Genomic DNA, 20,908 nt, shown 5'->3' on the forward strand with positions numbered 1-20,908 from the left:
AAAAGCAACGCGTGTCATTGGCAGGCTGGATCGATGTTAAGCCACACCGCAAGTGACAAATCCTCTGTGTTTCCGAGGAGCAGAGCAGGCAGGGCTTGTCAACACTTTTAAAAATAGGCTGATACCTCATTTATCCTGCAGTTTCACAGGCAACTCACATTTTTGTCAAGGAGGATATTTACCAAACCTGTGGTGTGTTTTTTCCTCCAACGAGACGGCGTATACACTTTAAGAACTGTGGAAACAGGATAAGCCTCACCACTTCATTCTAAACTGTATCAAAGGATATGACAGCATCTAATGACTTGCATCTGGATGAAAAATTGTCAATTACAGACCGCACGTAAATATTTCTCCAAGCATAGCCAAGTGGAAACGTTTGCTGAATTATGCTTTGCAGTGCATAATACGGCCTTGAGTTTTTCAACGTGGCTTCATTTCAAAGGAGTCTCCCTTCTGCACCGGTACATCAAGTTCAAGTGTATTTGCTTTAAAAAATAGGCGTGGACATCAAGAGACCAGCATCGTCTCATTTGCAATAGTGACATGGAAAAGGGTACAGGCCACCGTGAGGATTGAACTCGCGAGGCCCCCTGGCTTCACGATGCCGGTGCTCTCTAATCGCTGAGCGACACAGCCAGTGATTTCGTGGCTCCTGGAAGCCATCCGTGGAATTTCCTCCGCTGAGAAGAAATCTCACAGTTGACCCCCATTGCATTTGGTGTAACGCCTTCAGGTGACTTCCTCTTTAAAGCAAAATTTGAACGTCATGTTTTTATGCGGGATGTTACAACACCGCAAGAGTTTCACGAGGAAGACAACTTCCCTTCTACGTGACTTTACCGAAAGAACCAAGAATATAAAAATTTAAAACGACACTTGATGCATTTTATTTCCCTTTTTTCCCCACGACAATTCACGAAATCCCAGACTCATTTTGACGGGGGCCTGCTTGCGCAGTCGTCGTTGCGGAACTACGCGACTAGGTATACGGGAGGGGGACAAGGACGAGAGAAAAGTCGGTTTCACACAAAGCTCATGCCATTTACAACACCCCCCTCAACTGTAAACTAAAAATATAATGACGCAAACCTCTTGACTGGACTTCACACGTGACAGGAAAATTACCAAACGTGAATCCAAGTTAAGAACATGTCACGGGAAGTGGCACGCTCCACTCTAGGTGCTATGAAACTGAAAAACATCAATGGTATTAGAGCAGTGTTTCTTGGCTCCGGTCCTTGCAATGCCCCACCGAGGACCACGTCTTTGTGATTACCGATCTTGACTATTCGGATACAAATTAAGCCGCACTGCATGCACCGGGTGGTGAGCAATCACGGAAAGCTGTACCGTGGGAGGGTGCGAGGACTGGAGACGATCACCACTGTGTTAGAGGGTGCGTTGCTGTATAAAACGTCCAAAACCCTTGGAAAATTGTCACGATTCTGGGTCACGATCCAATTCATTAACAGATGATTTTGTCTGGTTGGTATTATCTCGTTTGTATTCTGTCTTGTACCTTTTCTTTTGCGTGTTCTCTTTCGCTCGTTCTATTGGCCTAAAGGTATGTTGGAGTTTTTATTTGCATAAATGTAAAATCATAATTTCTTAAACATATGATCTTATGCATGTATTATGAGCAAAATAATACATCCATTGAAAAATGGATGCATCATTACACTTCTAGTTGAAGGCACAAGCGGTGTCCTACTGTGCACAGCTTAATTTTCTGCTGTAGTTTTGAGGTTCATTTGTTTTCATGTATTCATTAATTTTGCGTAGCCCTTCCGGCTGACTTCAAATTCTGGCGAATCCAGCTTCGAGAGGTGTTGCTGTACTCTGTCACGCTGGTTAGCGCAGATTCGTGATGGTGGGGGAGCAGAGCAGTGGGAGCACAGATGTACAAAAAACATTGTATGGCTCTCATTAAAATGATGGGTTGTATCGTCGATTATGCATGGAAGCACCTGGTGATCTGGAGTCCAGGATAGACAGGACACTCTGAATATCAGAGCTTGAGCACTCCTCATTCTCCATGGCTCAAGATTCTCACTCGCACCTTCCAAGTGTGCGTTGTTTGTAACCTGCCAGCAACACAGAACAGAAAAAAAATCAGTCGCGATACCTCTAGTAACGTGAACTCGGCACATCAGCTTTCGTAGCTACTCGTAATGAAGATGCTCGTAGTAGTGCATGGCAAAATCTCGAGAGATAGAAATGTTCAACACGTGTCCTAACCGAGAAGACAAACCTGGATTCGTTTTTGTGAAGGCCATTTCTGTACATGTTTGAGTGGATATAAGGCCCTCTTTGTCAATCCACTGCTGGATGAGGACATCGCCACAATGTGCATGTCATTTGGGGTTATTTGACCACACTTCACAAGCCGGAAAGCCTAAATATTATGGCATATACAGTAGAACAATGGATTTTACTGCACTCAGCCTTGCTCTTATCCACACAGACCCCGCAGTCTATAACCCCTAACACACCCACCGTGCATGGTGGTCAAACATCCACGCACTATCCTGCCTCAAACCTGATTGGCTCCCCAAGATTTCATGAGATGTTTGTCATCAGGCATCCTCACGGTTGTATCACTTAGGTAAGGAATCAAACATCGGTTTGAAAAATGGAAATGTATTGTTTAAGGGTTTCCCCCCCCCCCCCTCTCAAAATTCACAAGCTGATTACAAGACAAAGTATCCTTAAATCGAGACATTATTGGAAAATTGTATCTGTTCATGGTGGGCAGAGTGAAACAAACAATGGACAATAATATTTGCGTCCAAATCACAACTCTCCTTTCTAAAACACGCAAATGCACAAACTCCGTTCTGTGTTTCCACATATAAAATAAGTGTACAGTATATATATATTTTTTGTCAGCCTATTGACTCTCCAAATCAATATTATCCAGCACAACTCCGGGCTGGTATAACCTCCTCAGTCTCAAAATCAGGGACATGCTTCTTGAGATAAATGCTACTGACTAATAAATGTTGTTGGCAAAAGACCTCCCTCTAAAAGACGGGGCCCTGTTCAAACCCAATTTTGTGTACGGGCATTTTCTCAAGCATGCGCGCCGTCGCTGCTCGCTAACGCACTGATCGAATGTGCCAAACCCACCCCCACGCCTTTAATTTCGCCCGTCGGGTTAAAGCAACGTCATGCACGAGGAAACCGGGGGGAATGTTTTGAATTACGATAATCATTCGAGTATGCCCGAAGCCCATATCCACTCGGCGTGACATGGAATTTTGTGTATTATTATTTTTTTACTGGTTGGAGAAATGCTCAGATTTTCCGTACGGTAGTAATATTTTCAGAAACCCACGTGGCGTTTACCAGGAAGTCCCCTTCGAAGGAACGCTTGTGTTGTTTTCCACCGCGGTGGGGAGACGGAAGGCGTTTATAACACGCGCATTGGTCTGCATTTGCATCAGAGCCAGAGTTTCTCAGCCAAAACGACGAAAAAAACGGCCAAGTGCGACATGTTTCTACTGCGAAACCCATTAGCATTTGTGCTGTAAAACTCATGAACGTGTACTGCACTATCGCCACGCTCGTGCGCTGGTCCAAATTGGGCTTATTACAATCCATCGTGCGAGGAGGTGATGGAATAGGCATTCATCCAGCGGTGGATTGATCATGGCTGATTGATGATGATGATGACGACAATTGTCACTGCAGTCTAATAAATGCAAAGCACTCAACAAGTTAATACGAAGAGGAATTCAGTGAGATACTCGGAACTTTTATGTAAATTTCAAAAAAAGATGTCATTAATGACACAATTATGTACAAATATTTTAATAACTCACAATAAACAGTTTACAGCCCTCTCTTTCAGTGTACTGCTGGATGAGGGTCTGCCCATGCCAAGTCGACTATAGAGGTTGATTGACAACGCTTCAACACCCCGATCAGTGCGGGCTGGTGAAAGGAAGTTGGGAGGTCAACGACTCGCTTGTCACTGAAGTTAGCTATGGCTGGGTTTTGACCTCTGGTTTCTGGCTTAAGGTGTTGTGTGATTACACTGGTCAACACACTTTTTCTGGCATAAGGTATTCCAACGGGTTTAAGGTAATTTTGGGGTGCTGATTTTAAATCTCGCATTAGTTTTTGTATATCACATCAGGTTTTTGAGATATCAAATTTTGCATTTTCAATAAAAACTGCATAAGAAAAATATTAAATAAATGTGGATATCTACATAAAATGATATTATAAACACACTATCCTAAAAATACAGCACCATATTTTAACACTAAAGCAGTCACTGACTCGCAACAACTTGCAATCATAAGAGACAGAGTTAATTTCGGGTAAAATCAATGAAAACGGGTTATGCCGATAGCATAAAAATGAGGTGTGATAGAGCAAATCTGAGATCAGATTTGGAATCAGCACCCTGAAATTAGTCTAAAACAGCTGCAAAAGTCCAGGCCAGAATTTTTGTTGTTGTTGACCAGTGTTATCAAATGAACGTTTGTATAATGCATTTTTTCCATCAGTGGATATTTATAGAAAACTCCCCGATGAGTTAACACAATAACTGCAGTGAATATTAAATGAATGTTGTTGCTTCAACACACCGGTGGGCTAAAGCAGTGAAATATTTGTCTTTGTCAACGTGACACATTTTTACTGATTGGCCGTGTCGGGTGGTGGAGGGTTACGACACATTTATAAATAAACGCGATCTAAACCCAAAAATCGTTGATTATGAATATTAAATGAGTTGTTATTTTTAAGGATAATACAGAAACACTTAACTGCACCAACACAAACACATATTAACTCGCGTAGCATTTTGACTTTGCCATAAACAAATTTCAGAGAAATCATACAATTAAAATGTAAACGCACCGTGTTGTGGATTCTGAATTTTTTTTTAAGAATCCTGATTTTGTTTATTCACTGCCACGTAATTTTCCGGCTCACAGATTCGTAAGTGGCAATGTGTGTGATGGTAAGTCGGCAGATTACAGGACCCTGCATCGTACGCCACGTTTCCACCACTGAATCCAACAACATAGAGGCACGTAAACTAACGATGATAAAAAAGCGAGATGCAATGAAGAGGAATTGGGCGCAAACGGAAATGTAAAAATAAAAATACGTCATCGTTGTGTTAGCTTTTAAGTAGAAATTTAACTACAGTGCTGGATCGAGATTAGGATGTGCTGTAGGACCAGGGCTTAATTTTTCACTCAATATTTTCCTGGTTGTTGGTAGCATGTGACAAGTAAACACAGCCGCAGCACTATATATACTGGACGTGGTGTGCTGGTTGCGTGAATATCTTCAGGATTTGAGACCTGGACAGACTCAGCTGGAATTAAGCCCTGTATAGAAGACCATTCCATACCCAAGACAGGGGGTAAGATGGATTTATTTTATAGGCGAAACCAGGATTCTCTATAAAAGAACACTGTGACCAGAGTTGACAGGCATTTGATGGTCCCTTAAATATATTGCAGACGAGTTCCTTATGACATTTTTGATTCGAAATATTTAACTCTGCCGATTGTGCTGCTTGTTGCTTTGCATGAGCGTGGGAGGAAATCGCGACGTCTTTGGAAGGCTTTCATCCAGCAGTGGGTCAATCGACGGCTGCAACGTTTCACTCGGTAAATTGTCACAAGTTGATTCGATTTGATTACGGATATCTTTTTTGTTTAAACATTTATTTTGCCCTGTTGTTTGCATCGCTTCTCAATTTTTTATGCCCATTTCTACAATCTCGTTTGCTCTTTGAGCTTAAATTTAACATCAGTGTAACATTCTCACGTGATCTGCACACGCGGTAAATGATCAAGTGTTACACGCACCGTTTATCTTGAGCGTGAGACTCGATTTCAATTGATGAATCGACGCATCATCGCATGCCTATGAACAGCAGTCACAGCCTTAAGGCATGGCAATCGTGCCGTGTATTTAAAACTGACAAAAAAAATGGGAAACCAATCTGATTATGAACACTGGTGTTCTGTGCTCAGTATTTATACGCCCTAAATATGCTTAGGATTCAACACGGTTTTTTTTCCCCTTCCCCTGGCTCTTTGAAGCTTTTCAGCACTGTATTTATCCAGGATTTTGAGAATCCCTGTACCGTAATGTCAGCGGCACTGCGAAGCCAATTGTGAATCCTCCAGCAGCTGCTGAGCTCGTACGTGTGCGTCCACAGCTGGACAGGGCTAGATATGGTGGAGAATAGGAAAACCCCAACCGCATTTGTCAATAACGCTGCCCCTAAAAGGGAAAATATATATATGAGACGGCGACGTTTCGGGCAGTGGGCCTTCTGCATAGCAGTTGATCTCTCTGCTGTGGCCAAAATATCATCCGTTAAATATATATTCCTCGTTTGAGGCATTATTGACGAATGTGTGGAGATCCGTTATACGTGCACTTGTTCACCAATGCAAATTCAGTATAACATGTTTTTTTGTTAGATACGACAAAAAGGTTATCATTGTGGGTGACTGCGTAAAACAAAAACAACCAATAGACGTTAACATCAATTAACTCACTTACAAGGTCCCAAATACAACGGTGCTCTTAAAGTCGGACATCACACATCCCAAGCATCCAGAATGGGCCCAATCTCGTCAGATCTCTGTAAGCTAAGCAGGTTTGAGGCTGGACAATTCTTGCGGATGTGCAACCGCCATGCGTGTGTAGCAGGTGGTATAAGTAACAGTCTTCAGGGCCAAAGTGGGCAGTAGATGGTAGGGCAACAAAACCCACTATTGTACTGCACTTATATGCGCCCATGTCTAGGGTTCCCTGCCCTTCACAAATCTGCGCTGACAAGCATGGTAAAGTACGGTCATAAAACCCCCAAGACTTGCACGGCGTGGGGAGGCCCTCATCCAGCAGTGGATGCACGAAGGGCTGCACACGTACGCATTCACACTAGTCAGACAGCGTGCGCCATCGAATTATGTTTTCTGGCCAAACCTGCCTTGGGAAATTAAAAAAAATCTGAAACGTTTGTACAGCGTGGCTCCATTGCCTGGAGGAAAACCTTCAGCCTTCCTGCTCTTGCGCAAACCGTAACGTATAAGTAACTTTCGCAATACAATGCTACTTGGATTTGTGTGACAGCTTCTATGCGTCACCACATCTCAACACGCCTGACACAAAACAGTGGGCTTGTCTCTTTCATCGCGAGAGAAAATCATTGGTGCCTATGCCAGTCTATAGGTCTCTATGTTTCACCATTATTACGCTTGGTTTTACCCACGACGCCTCGCTGAGTCTCATGACTCTCTTTCTGAGTCTATGGGTCTCTATCCGAGTCTATAAACTGCGATCTCAAAGGAGTCCTTAAGAGACACGTCAAGACAGTCAATATCAATGTGAAAACATGGGAGGAAATGGCAGGCAACTGTAAGCAGTGGCACAACTTCAATCCCATCCAGCAGATTAACAAGTTTTTTCCACGGTGCGGCCGATGCTTCCACTCAAGGGCTGGCCTCTCATCCCACCAGTGGGCAGGCAAATGCTGCTTGCTGTTCTCCGCAGTCAACTATCATTCGCCATGGACAGCCGCAGTTAGCACGGTTGGCTACGTACGGTGCGAAAGAAGTTCAACATACATAAGTGCAATACAATCTGGATTTATGTAGCACCAAAATACAAGCGCATCTCAACAAGCTGCACAGAAGCAGTGGGAATATTCATTTTCTCGAGGCAGCAGATAAAAGGAAAGGTATTGAGCGGGGACTTGAAGAGGGACAGGAAGCCGACAGCATAGATAGCTATGGGATGGAAGTTCTGTACTATGCAGGGAGCAGAGGAGAATGAGCTGTGATAAAAGGGCCCAAGTGACAGTCAGTTTATTTCAACCTTCGAAGCTTTTATTCAATGGCGAACCAGCGAAAACGGCAAGCATGTTACATGTGAAGGGAGAGACACATCCCATAAGGCGACAAATAAGAGGAGTTCCACTATGCAATCACTGCTGGTGGTGTCACAGGCTGAACCAAACCATATCCCATTTCATGAGCATGCATCACGGCTCACTTTACGCAGCCAACAAGGAATGTGCAGCATCAGCAGGTGCAACACACGAAACCAGGGGCATTACTAATTTGGTCACACTGGGTTGCTGCCGTGACTAAAAGCCAGCTATAATTATCTGGGTAAGGGGCAATGCAGAATCTGTTTTAATGTAACTATGTTTGGTATAGAAGAATCATTTGCAGTCCAGACACGATATGGGGTTTCCAGATAAATACTATCCAGTAGCGGGCTGAGCAGTGGTGCAGTGGTTGGCACACTGCACTGTGAACCCAACAACCTGAGTTTGATTCCAAGCCATGGCTAACGTCAGGGGATGAGCGATGTCCGAATCGATCTTGGGTGTCTCTCAACGCTTCAGCAATCTGCACCGACCAGCATGGTACTGTACGTCAATGTCCCCTCTCCCCCCCCCCCCCCCCCCATTATTATGAACACATTTGGGGGCCTTTATCCAGCAGTTGAGTGAAAAAGGATGGTACATATATGGACACACGATCCAGTGGAATTTGTTTAGTACAAGCGAATCTTGAACTGGATTCCACCTCTAAGGTATTATCAGCACAGTCAGGCTTGGTTTACACATACAAATAACCAATCGTTAATCATGAGCCCGGCTTTGCTGACGAGACCAAGAAAGTTGAAACCAGCCCAGAGTTTGGCTTGTTTAAACAAATGTTACTGGATAATAAATATTGCCCTGGAAAGAGATTGACAGAGTTGAATTGATTCCATTACCCATGATCCTCCACTATAGCACAGAATCAATTCTTAAAATACATTTGGTAAAAATACAGCGTAATGTTTTCAAACGCGTGGGTATTTAGCGTGACTAGCACATGCATGCCATATAACTGGTTTACACTCCACTGAGTGCGACACAGTGCTACTCTTCTGTTTACATCCCTGAGCGTAGTGGAAATTCCACATTCCTATGGAGGGGGTGAGGGGTTCTTAGCAGTTAGCGCGCTGCGCTGTGAACCCGGTTACCCAAATTAGATTGCCGCTCACGGCCAACACCAGTGATGATTATTTGAATCGGTCCTGGGCCTCCCCTAAGTCGACTAAGTCTCAAATGAGTACCTGGTGCGGTGTGTAAACATTGTCACTGGGGAGACAAATGCAGCCAGGTGTGGTGTTGGCCACCCACTCCCTCGTGTGAATCACCGGCCTTTATAGGTGCTCGCTAACAGCACTTGCCCCCACAGTCTACGTAGAACAACCAATTATTAACTTCCCCAAAAAATCAGTACTTATTTTATTGTCCCAGTAAGGGCTGATTCGACCTCTCAACCTTCGCATTGCGAGCCACGCACTCTACCAGCAAGTCACTTAGTAGAGATATAACTCCGGTTATCCGTGAACAAAATGACCTGCAACTCCTATTATCTGTGGTGCCTGTAAGGTATATGCACACTCCCTTTGTAAATACCCCAATGCTTCTATTATCCTTCTTTTTTTCCCCCGGATAAATATGAAGTCACATTCGCGCAAATCCTATCGATAATAGGTTCCGCTATATTCATCCCCCACATCACTGCAGACAAGAGAAGTTGTCTTATTATAAATTATATTCATGCGACGATGTACGACTTTGTCTCGTGTGTGTTATATCTTTCTGGATGAGGTAAAACTTGTCCCAAAATAAGTTTTCAATACTTCATCCGTAACAAAGTAATGGTGCTTATTCATGTTTAACACAAAGGAAAGCTGCTTAATTATCACGTCAATAATGCCGTGCCAGTTTGTGACCTCTCCCGCTTCCTGTAATGGAAGTCTTCAAAACCATCCCCATTAATTGTACAAAACTAGTATCAAATTTGTATATTCCCCCCCCAATCTCATATTATGAAGACAGTAAAACATTCTTACTTATTTACCATGAGCCATAATCTATCCACCACTGGATGAAGGCCTCCCAAAGTCATCTCACAAGGCTGTGCGTAATAGATCATTTAAGTTCTATTCCATGTAGCCGATTTCATTGCTCCAATATTATCTTGGGTTTTTTCCGATGGCTGCCACTTCTACGTTGCGTCTCAACTAATGCACCCTGCCAAAGTCAACTTATCTGACATACAAGTTATTTAAAAAATTAAATATCATGTGAGATAACCTAAAAATGTGAAAACACAGTGGTGACTCATGCTATGATATGCAGTCATGGTTGTGATGCCTTCATCCAACAGTGGATTGATCATAGCTGATGATGATGATGAATGGCTAAAGTGTGTGCCATTAAAATAATTTAATAATATTTCATACAATATTATATTTAAAAAATTACGTATTCTAAAAGTCTTTACACTTGAAGATTAATCTAATTCATTCGTATTGTTGGAATGCTAACTGGAATGAATGGACATGTAAACCCTTGTGAAGTCTACTTTCACAAGGGTAGAACAATCTTGTGCCACTGGTATCAATATCCTAAATTCCACAAATCAATCACTTAACTACAATTATACGAATTGTTTACGACACTTTGTCAAGCCACTGCTGGATGAAAGCCTCCCAATGCAATGTTAGTCACGGGTTTTGTTTGAGCATACTGCACCATCCTGGGTAGTTGGTGAAGAAGCAGGGTGCCCAAGACTGGTTACGATATCACTTGCCACTCATGCCATGACTGGTAATTATAAACATGTGTTTAGAATTTAGATGATTTAGCTGTTATACATTTACACGTGATAAGCCGCTTCGTTGAGGAATCGTTTGTGGCCAGGTCGCTTCTGAAAAATAAGCTAATAGCTCAGTGGCCTTTACCTGGTAAAATAAAATAAAATAGCTTTATTCGGATATATTTTGTAGTGATTTTATAACCTTTCCTATACTTTGCACTCCTATCGCGTTTTTTTTTGTATTATTTGATGTTGCAACGTTCTGACCCACCACGATTGGATATCTGTGAAAAAGTTTTCTAGCTCAACGGATTCCTCCAGTATAAATACACATTTCTGCGGAGGGAGCTGGTAGGAACGTTGGGTTGCTCGGTCAATGGCCAGGGTCAACGGCGGCGTGGTGTATTCCGCAAATATGCCCGACTGTGAGGGCGGGCACAAGCCGGCGTGAGTAGGTTAAACGTTGAGTTTTATAAGGGCACCACGGGGTGACCAGCCCCTCCCCACCCAGCTCCGCCCCACCCCTCCCACCCCCCACCCAGCCCCACCCTCCACACCCTCCTCACCCAGCCCCTCCCCACCCTCCCCTCCCCACCCAGTCCCACCCTCCCCACCCAGTCCCTCCCCACCCAGCCCCTCCCCACCCTCCCCTCCCCACCCAGACCCTCCCCACCCAGCCCCTCCCCACCCTCCCCTCCCCACCCAGCCCCACCCTCCCCACCCAGTCCCTCCCCACTCAGCCCCTCACTCCCCACCCAGCCCCTCCCTCCCTCCCCACCCAGCCCCTCCATGCACGACGGATGGACGGACACAATAATCCCCTGTGGGCTGGTGTAACCAGAGGTTCCTACCAGTATAAATATTCTGATTCTGAAACTCAGTGTGCTAATCCGCTGCACCACCACTTCGCGTCCACCACCACCCCCACCCCACCCTCAATCAATTAACCACGAGGGGAATTACAATCATTTAACAGTTTTAAAACAGTTTTCCCTCAAAAATGCAACCAAGGTAACCACAGTACTGCTAGCAGCGTGAACATTTACAAACGAGGTAATGATTCTCTATAGACTCTCACCTGGTTCAATAAAGGACATCAGTCAAGCAACTAATTTCCCACCAACCTGAAAAACAGCAAATTGTGGCTTAGTCAGACATCGCCTTACAAATGAGTTGAACTCCAACGGGGTTCACGCTCACATTTCTAAATAGAAGACGTGCAATCAATCGAGAAATGGACTTCCAGCCCAGCAAAGTGAAAAATGTGATTTGGCCAGAAAACCCCCATTACTCAGCAGTGACTGAATTATGATTATGGACCTATATATATACCACAGCTAAAAATAACGCATTACATCTCCACCTGTAGCGTACAGAGGACTGCAGTCCAAATGTGAACGTCACCAGGTTATTCAAGAAATCATTTAAGTAGGCCACAAAGTTGGGCTCAAGATGAATGACACAAAACAACTAAAAGTCACGCACGATGGTGAAACACATCGGAACACGTCATATATCGAGAGAGGTTCTGTAACTCAATGTGGGTGGATGTCAAACTCATCAAATAAGTGGACAAGAGCAGGTTTAAGATCTTCTGCAAAACACAACTTAATAATAAAAAGGCAACAAACTGTACCAATTAATGTATTGTACCTAATGAATACAGTTTAACTCAGTATACTTTCTGCTACAACGGTACACAATATACCAGCACCATACATAGTACTGTACATACATGACACTTTGTACGATACATACGATGTACAGGAAACACATTATACATATTAGTCTCGGGACATTGACTTATATACCAGACATAGAATATATATACACATCACACCGACTTTAAGTTTACTATCCTGGTTTGTAGCATAGTCTACCTGGACTATATATGACTGTATAAAACACAAACTTACAGCACATAACCTGCACAAAGTGTACTCAGCTTTAAGATACTACACTGACTCTTATCACCTGCACTACACAGTATGCAGCACAATACAATTGTACAGGACTTAAACAATGGCACAACGCGAATTAATTACAATCGACGTATTGCCACGACCGTAATCATTACCACCGCTACAACAACGAAGACAATATAACATTAACAAATACCAAACAAAAAATCAAAACTCGTGTGTAAAGTCAACCTCGGGGTGATGTTGCAATGCATCAACACAAACTGAAGGTCTCCCTGGAGACCCACGTGGTGAGTGGGTGGGTGGGTAGGGGGGAAGGGCTTTAGGGCTCGGGTATTTAAAAGGAGTGGTTGTGGAAAGCGGATGGAGTGGGTTTAGAAGTATGGGGCACGTGAAGCGATGGATGGGAGGAGATCGATTAATTTTGGCAACGGAGATGAGTCGGTGGAATTCTGTCAACCCACGCCACAGCTGGGTTAACCCAGTGCCAGGCTAGGTGCGCTTTGAGGCCACGTGAAATGTGTCGAAAGGCTCGCTGCTAGACGGGAGGTCTCGGGACAGACTCAGCAGGTGCCATGGGGTGGCTGAGATGACTGGTAAGATGCACCAGCTGTACCACCACCAATAACCCCGTCATTCGCCACGAAGTGACGGTCACGTCACCACGGCGCCCGTGCCAGGCTAGGTGCACTTTTAGGCCACCTGAAGTGTCGACGGCTCGTGGACAAGGAGGTCACGGGGCAGACCCAAGGTGCCCATGGGTTGACTGACTGGGATGCCTTGACAGGACTGTACATAATGCAACGTGGCAGCATTTGCTAACTTTAATCGTCATAGGAAAATATGTTTGTGTAGTCGTGTAATACCATTTCAATGAACTATATGACAATTGAAAAAAAACTGTTAATCAGGAAAGATATTTCGTAAGTAGGGGGAGTCCCTGTCTTGCAGTACTTGCAAATCAGTTTGGCAACGGATGGAACCGGGAGTCCGCTCAAGGTCCCTAAGATCTGGGGATGAAGATCTTCTCTGTATCCCCAGGTCGAGGTTTCAGTCTATGGGTGACCGAGATGGCAGAGGGACCTCTAAGTCTGTGGACATTTTTTTTAAATGCCTCTTAAAACCGAATTATACGCTTCGGCTCATTCAACCTTTAGTTAATCTAGAAATGTATTCTTAAAATGTATTTATACTATTATTTTTACGCTGAGTGTGTGCTGCTGCTGTGTCCTGCACATCACTTTGAGATCCTTGATGAAAGCGCTATATAAATGTAATTCTTCTTGGTTCTTTCGGTAAAGTCACGTAGAATGGAAATAATAAAATAATAAAAATAAAACATAATAAAATAATTATCTACGTGACTTTACCGAAAAAACCAAGAAGATGAATCCCTGCAGTCACGAAAGCTTTAAATCGAAATTTAAATGTATATTCTTATAAATAGCAAAGACGTCACCCCATAGCATGAGGGTGTTGAGAGGGGTGGGGTGAGAGCGAGGAGGGCGGGGCTAGAGGTTAGTGGGCGGGGCTAGATGTTAGTGGGCGGGGCTAGAGGTTGGAGGGGGCGTGGCTATATACGCGTCGGTTTGGAAATCGTAAAGCGGATACGTGCCGCCTGCGGGAGTGAAGTCGCCACGCGATTGGCCCAGGCGCGTTTCGCGTCATCGTCGACGGTCGCGTGCGCGCCGCTAGCCAATGGGCGACGCGGCGAGCCCACCCCAAGCGCGCTATGGAATTAAACGTGGGCGCTCTTATGGCAACAAGGAAGCGTAAAGGGAGGCAAGAGAGAGAGAGGACGGAACGCGAACGCCTTTAACAACAAATTGTAGTTGTCTAATTGTACATACTTTAGTGATTCAAGTCGGGTCTTTTCTTTACAAGATTGTTCTCGAAATTATCGACTCTTTTCCCGAAGTGTGTTGGGGTTTTATTTTATTTTATTTTGGCGGCGGGTTCTCGTGTTGAGTGACGGATTAAGTGGCTATTTGGTCACGATTTTTTTTATTTGTGTTTCTTTTTTGTTACGTGGTCTGGTTTATTTTACGTGTTGTGATTAAGAGTTTTGGTTTATTTGTAGGGTTCGGTTAGAGATGTAGAGGGCTTTTCGTTCACACAGTACAGTACAAACATACAACGCACATACGTGACATACAGTACATTTACACGTACAGTGGAAGTGGATATTTGAATAACTGAGCTCACGCTTGTATCCAACACATTAATATACAACTCATTAAGTTGTATACCACACACTTGGCGTGACATACACACAATACATAGCACACGCATACTGTACAGCACACAAGCGTAACACAACACACTTAACACGTAATTATCTACCATTACACGTAGACCAGTTAAAACTCCAGTGCTGTTTGATCAAGTGATTGCTTACCGAGAGAACATTTATCCTTCGTATCTAGTGCTGCAGTATTTAAGTGTAGAACTGTAGTGTAAATTAAAATTCGTATTGTAAACATCGCGAATTGGACCATTACCCAGTATAAGCTGTACGTGTAACTTTAATATACTTGTGAAATATAGTGTACATCAAATACAATAATACAAGTTATACAAAACGTACATTCTTCCCAAAAAATACAACTATACACGTAAATCCTTACTTTAAACTAGACAGGCTATTTTACAAACATTGTTCATAATACATAGTGGCACAAATAGACACCAAACACATTACACGTCTTCAGCCCATAAACTTACCACATCCACACACAAACAACACGCCACGCACGGGCAAGACAACTCATATAGTTTAGCCCCAGGGTGAGACGATCATCCAGCATGGCCCTGTCAGATCAGTCTCAGGTGTGGTTCCCCACACACGTGCAGGTCACCGTGATCCAGTCTCGAGGTCTTAGAATCAAGGGCAAGCAGGGCCTCAATGACGCCTACACCCTCATCCAGCTGGGCAAGGAGAAATACTCCACCTCGGTGGCCGAGAAGACTCTGTGTCCACGCTGGCAGGAAGACTGCACATTCGAGGTGCCTGCGGACGCCTCTTCGGCCAAGAAGAGCACCCTGGTGCTCACGGTGATGCACCGAGCCCTGGTGGGTGGTGACAAGTTCTTGGGCCAAGTCACCCTGCCGCTGCGTGACATCTACCAGGACAGCACACGCAAGAAGACCCAGTGAGTGACTTCGTGTGTAAGGGGTTTTGCACTCTTGCGCCGTTGTTTGCGAACGTGGTGGGTGTGTTGTTGATTGTGTTGCCCTTTCGATGGGCTCACGTGGAGGTGCAGTTCCAACCGCACGCTCCTCTGTCGTGTGAAACTATGTTCTCGTTTTACATTACGCAACGGCTGGGCGTCATTGTGTTCTTGCCATCCAGAAGGATGCCCACGGGGGTAACCCACTACTGTTTAAGTTGTGTTGGTATTTGTTGAACATTGTGTAAGGCTGAGTTGCCCCACTAGGTTAGTTCTCTTGCTGCTGTGAGCATGGATTCAAACGGATTCTGTAGTCTTAACAGCACATCACCCGTAATAAGACTTCACTGGGTGCTTTCCCATGGGGTCATTGTTATCTTTGTATTTGAGTGGGTCATTGTTCAGAGGTCAGGATGTTGCTGCTCTATGGTGTGTCATAATGGATGGCAAAATGTGTTTTTTTACCAGGACAGTGTCCACAAGAAAACCTATTGGGTGTCCTCTCGAAGGGTCAACTATTGTTGGTGGTGTTGCCAGTATATGTGGTGGTGTTTGGGGAGATCTGAGGACAAAATAGCTCAAGGGGGCATCTTGCTTTGCCACTAGGACACATGAGTTTTCACTCTGCTTTTGTTGAACTTTGTCAATCTTACCAGCACAGTGTCTCTAAGAAGACACACTCCAGAGTGTGTTCCCAAAAGGGGCCACTGTTGTAATCGTTGGTGTTTGGTGGATAATATTCCAGAGCTCATCATGCCAGACTGCCACTTGACTGGAAGTCAAACTGGGAGTCAAAATGTATTTTTGATGGGACATTGTCCACATTAATACCACATGAATTCCCTCTCAAAGAGTCGACTAGGCCCTTGTTCTTGTTCATATTGCAATGTTTAGTTTGACGACCTCGGTAGGGGCCAGTGCACACACGGGCAGTGGCATAACTAAGAAAAAAAATGAAATTGGCCATACAAATTTTAACGTAAGAATTATTAACTGCCACGATACAAGCACAATTGTGAAAGATGTCCTTGCAAAAGATGGGTGATGATTCTCATTGGCGTGATTAAACAAGGGCATATTCATTATTTTTTTGGCAGAAGCACATCCCAGTAGGATTTGTCACTGGCTGGCACGAAGGCATCTTGTGCAGCTGCTGTCCCGTTGGCAAATCATACCCACACACAAATCCCCCCCCCCCCCCCTATCGTGCGTGTTAACTATTATAAGAATGTTGGCACAAAGTAAATCATGGTAACTGCTGCCTGTAGACAAATCAGCCTTGACACTCGTCTAATCCCAGATTGTTGCCACTAAGGCAGTCAAATGTAGCTTTTGTCAGCAAAAAATCTTCACGGTCTGAACCCTAACATAACAAGCTAATCTATTAATATTTGTGACAAGTTCTGGAGTACATTTGCACATTATATGATTGAGTCTATAGCTAAATGATGCTCTTGAAATGACTAACTTTAACTCTGTTCCTTAAAGAATTTGTTCGTCACTTTTGAATATCATGACGTGGGGCAAAATTATAAATAAATGTTACAATTAAAACTAGGGTAACAGGTGTAATCTATAAAGTGAAAACAATTTAAATGTAGTTGGTGTGGACATCGAGTATGTATTTTGAACCTCTTTCGCACTGTACGTAGCCAACCGTGGTCATCGGAGGTGCAAATGGTTTGAACTTCAGATGACAAATCGGCAAAATGAACAATGGAAAAGCAGGCAGTGGAGGGAGGAAGAAGAAACGCGCTCGATGGAGGTGGCGAGTGAACGTGAAGAGTGGAATGCAGGGGAATGGAGGAGTCCTTTGACCAAACGTTGGATGTTAATGGCTGAGAAATATTGACACTGATGACATCGGGCATGTACATTGATGTGAGTTATTAATATTTGTGACATGATCTAATGGGAAGGTGGCAGGTGTCAGGACAGTTTTTGTCAGGAGTTTGTAATATTTTCTTTAACGATTGCTATTTGTAAATTTACAGTTGCGGAATGTATGCTTTCATTCGAGAAGAAACATGTTGAAATAAGAGGCAGAAAGGACAGCTGTTAGTGTCTGAATGCGTGAATGTATCCATATTTACACGAGTTGTATTAAAGCAAAGAAATTCCATCCTTTGCCTAATTTCCCTTTCCGTGGATACAACATTAGCAGTGGCATTGGCAGTGGCATTGGGCACGTGTTTAAATTGCATGTGTAATTAGGTAGTGTTTTAAACACACATCGAAGGCGAAAGCTTTAGCCTGCATATCTGATGTATTTTAAATGTTAGGAGTTTCTTTGTAAAGCCCAGGTCTAATTAATGTAAACATCTGCTAACTCTTTCCGTAAAAATTCAAAGCTAATGCTGACGTAAGGCACTATCGTAATACCAAGGGCTAACTGTAATTATAAGGATAATTGCCTTATTTTAGAAGCTATTTTATTGAAAATTCGGCTATTGAAATTGCTAATATTTCATCAAACGACTGCCAGTTCTCTAATGGTCAGAAGACCAACACATCTGCTTTCTTGTCTGTAGGTTACATATTTTGATAAAATCTCAGGCAATGTAGAGTGTAGATCATTGAAAGCAATGTCCAGCGTAAAAAAACTAAACCTGCACTGTGCCGGTTTTAGTTCTGTGCATGTTTGTGTATAGTGTTGCCGGCAATTCATTGCCTTTGCCTTATGACTTGGCAACGTTAACCGATGAGGCATTTTAACTTTGTAATTCATACACCAAGGCATTCGAACGATTGTGCTTTCATAAGAGGCAATGTACACTTATATGGCAGTTACAGCATGTGCTAAAGCACTTCAAAGTGACATATTTTAGATGACTTACACTATGTAATGGATGAGTCTTTTTCTAGTTCAAGTTGTAAGATATTAAACTGGAAAGCATTAAACACTTGTTGTAAATACCTTACTTTAAAGTTGTACTTATTCCTTTCAATTACAGCATCATGTATTATCTGCTTGGGTGCAATTCTAAATTGTAAACATATAATATCTGTCCTTAACAGTGGTCCTTACATGTTGGTTTTTTAACTCAATGTATTTTCAGGATTCTTTCAATGCAGCTAATACGTGAAATATCTTATATATCCACCACAGCTCACAGTGATGACATCACATGCCTTTGTTATTTCTTTTGTAGATTTCAATGTTCAATTGTATTGTGAGAATTCAAAAAAAATTCTCATTCCCACATTTTTTGTATGCCAATGGAGACTATTATCACAAATTAATTAACACATTTATGGGAATAGATTCCAATTATAATTGAATGTCAGGTCGCTCATGCAGAAAATTAATTCTTAAGTTAACATCTCATTTCAAATGATGAACGGGGTGAAATAGGTTAGTCTAAATGTCATCGAGAAATGTTATTTAGGCTGCAAACAATTTACCAAACCAGTCTTTCAAGTTATTCGTCTATAGTGTTGTCGTCATATCACGTCATGGCCTGTTCAAAACACTGCAATCAATGTGGTGCAAATCATTCCCTTCAACAGATGTAATCCTCCCATCTCCTTTCTGCCACCATGACCTGTTAATGACATCCCACATATTTATTTGGCATCTACTTGTCGCTTGAACATCAGTTGATGCCACCATGCCAAGTTATGATCTTTTGTTAGCATTGTAATTAATTGCCTTGTGTGATTAAACCTTTTTTTTATTAATAATGTGAAATAGTAGGAGAGAAAAAAAGTAAGCCAGCCAATTTAATAACCTTCACTAAAAATATAATGAAATCTGAAAAGTTGTTGGTTTACACATGATAGATTACTTTTTTCTTCTATATTCTGGTGGCTTATGAATGCAAAAATGGACTTCTCGGCAATTGGGCACCTGCGGATTTTATTAAAAAATCAAACGTATAGCCATAGAATTATGTGAAAATTACCGTTGGTAATGAGGCATAAAATTGGTGTAAAAGAAGCTGAGGGCCGGATCATGGGAAAATTTGACAGGGGTCACCTAACCCATGAAAACTGTTCTCAAACAAAGAACTTCATTAAGGTCACTTGCTGAGCACACACATCGACCTTCCAATAAGTCCACCCCTGGCATTTGTGGAATGCGGAGGAGGCTCTGCTCGCTTGCCTGAGCTTTAGACCGCATGGAACGCCGTGATAGGGCTATGTCTTGCCTCGTTCGAAAAATGGTCTTTGCGAGGCACTTGCACAGACACTGACCAGTATGCTGTGTTCTTGCTTAAGCACTCACTCCCACCAGCCTACTTAGTAAGGTTTTTTTTTTGCAACTGGCTGCCAGCCTGCTTAATGTGTTTACCAAAAAATCCACTCACACATGCGGTAAAACCTGCTTAACATCGTTCTCATTCATGGAAGCCTATGATTAGTCACATTCTGCACATGACAGGCATTTACAACTGCTCCAATGGCATGTTTTCATGTTAAACATATCTGTGTAAAGATTAGTGATAACCAGCATGCAGTGTTCACTCTTTTTTGACATGTGTAATTTTAGGGTTTGCATAAGGTTAGCCAAACCTATGCAAACACAATAGTGTTGTGTTCTATAATTGTTTTAAATAAACGAAGGATACTGGCACACATGCGTAAATCATCTTCCCATGGCTAACACTGGAGTGAACGGTTCTTGTCTGGCATCCCCTGGCCCCTTCGCCAATCCGTACTGTCTAGCGCGGTAAAGTATGGTCACACAAACCCCTGAGTTGATATAGCATGGGGAGGCCTTCATCCAGCAGTGGACTGCAAAAGGGCTCTACATTATTATTAGCAATTGATTGATATTTGGAATTTGGGCAGTGTCAATAAGAATTGAACCATTGATTATATGAGTGATGTGTGTAAAACTAAACGTCACAAGTCAAACATTGTGACCGAAGTAGCATGGGGAACCCTTCATCCAGCAGTGGATTTGCAAAGGGCCCCTAAACAGTTGTTATAATTAATACTGGAATACGCATAATGACCGCACAACCTTTCAGCTGTTTACAATTTAAGCACGTACGAATTTTTAAAACACACCACACAACCTGCCCTGGATGTTGTAGCAGCTACGCAAAACGAGCAGCTACGCTAAAAAGGTCTTTCTTTGCACGTCTGAACTATCGAATTAAACAATAAAGCCAGCATAGAATATTTATCTGGAAATACTTTGTACGAAGTA

The 20,908-nt window shown here is 43.0% G+C and overlaps 2 protein-coding genes across 4 annotated transcripts in view; one reads left to right on the forward strand and one right to left on the reverse strand.

Moving 5' to 3' along the window:
• LOC133345579 (uncharacterized) overlaps positions 1-12,879 on the reverse strand; it is a 98,207-nt gene extending 85,328 nt beyond the window's left edge. The window contains exons 1-3 of one of the 2 annotated variants that reach the window (XM_061556483.1): positions 12,812-12,879; positions 11,737-11,782; positions 1,971-2,087 (exon numbers count right to left, since the gene is read on the reverse strand). In XM_061556483.1, the coding sequence (XP_061412467.1) occupies positions 1,971-2,040 (70 nt within the window). In that variant the 5' untranslated portion in view covers positions 2,041-2,087; positions 11,737-11,782; positions 12,812-12,879. Of the gene's footprint in view, positions 1-1,970; positions 2,088-11,736; positions 11,785-12,811 lie in introns of those variants that run through there. The other variant, XM_061556484.1, reaches the window with a different exon arrangement.
• Positions 12,880-14,320: 1,441 nt separating this feature from the next.
• The window catches only part of LOC133345580 (rab11 family-interacting protein 1-like), a 31,909-nt gene continuing 25,321 nt past the window's right edge, over positions 14,321-20,908 (forward strand). For both annotated transcript variants that reach the window (XM_061556486.1, XM_061556485.1), the window contains exon 1: positions 14,321-15,732. In XM_061556486.1, coding sequence (XP_061412470.1) covers positions 15,386-15,732 — 347 coding nt within the window. In that variant the 5' untranslated portion in view covers positions 14,321-15,385. The remainder of the gene's footprint in view (positions 15,733-20,908) is intronic.

The sequence above is a fragment of the Lethenteron reissneri genome, chromosome 22 (assembly GCF_015708825.2).
Source record: "Lethenteron reissneri isolate LAM-NWPU_2019-01 chromosome 22, ASM1570882v1, whole genome shotgun sequence".
Lineage (NCBI taxonomy): Eukaryota > Metazoa > Chordata > Hyperoartia > Petromyzontiformes > Petromyzontidae > Lethenteron > Lethenteron reissneri.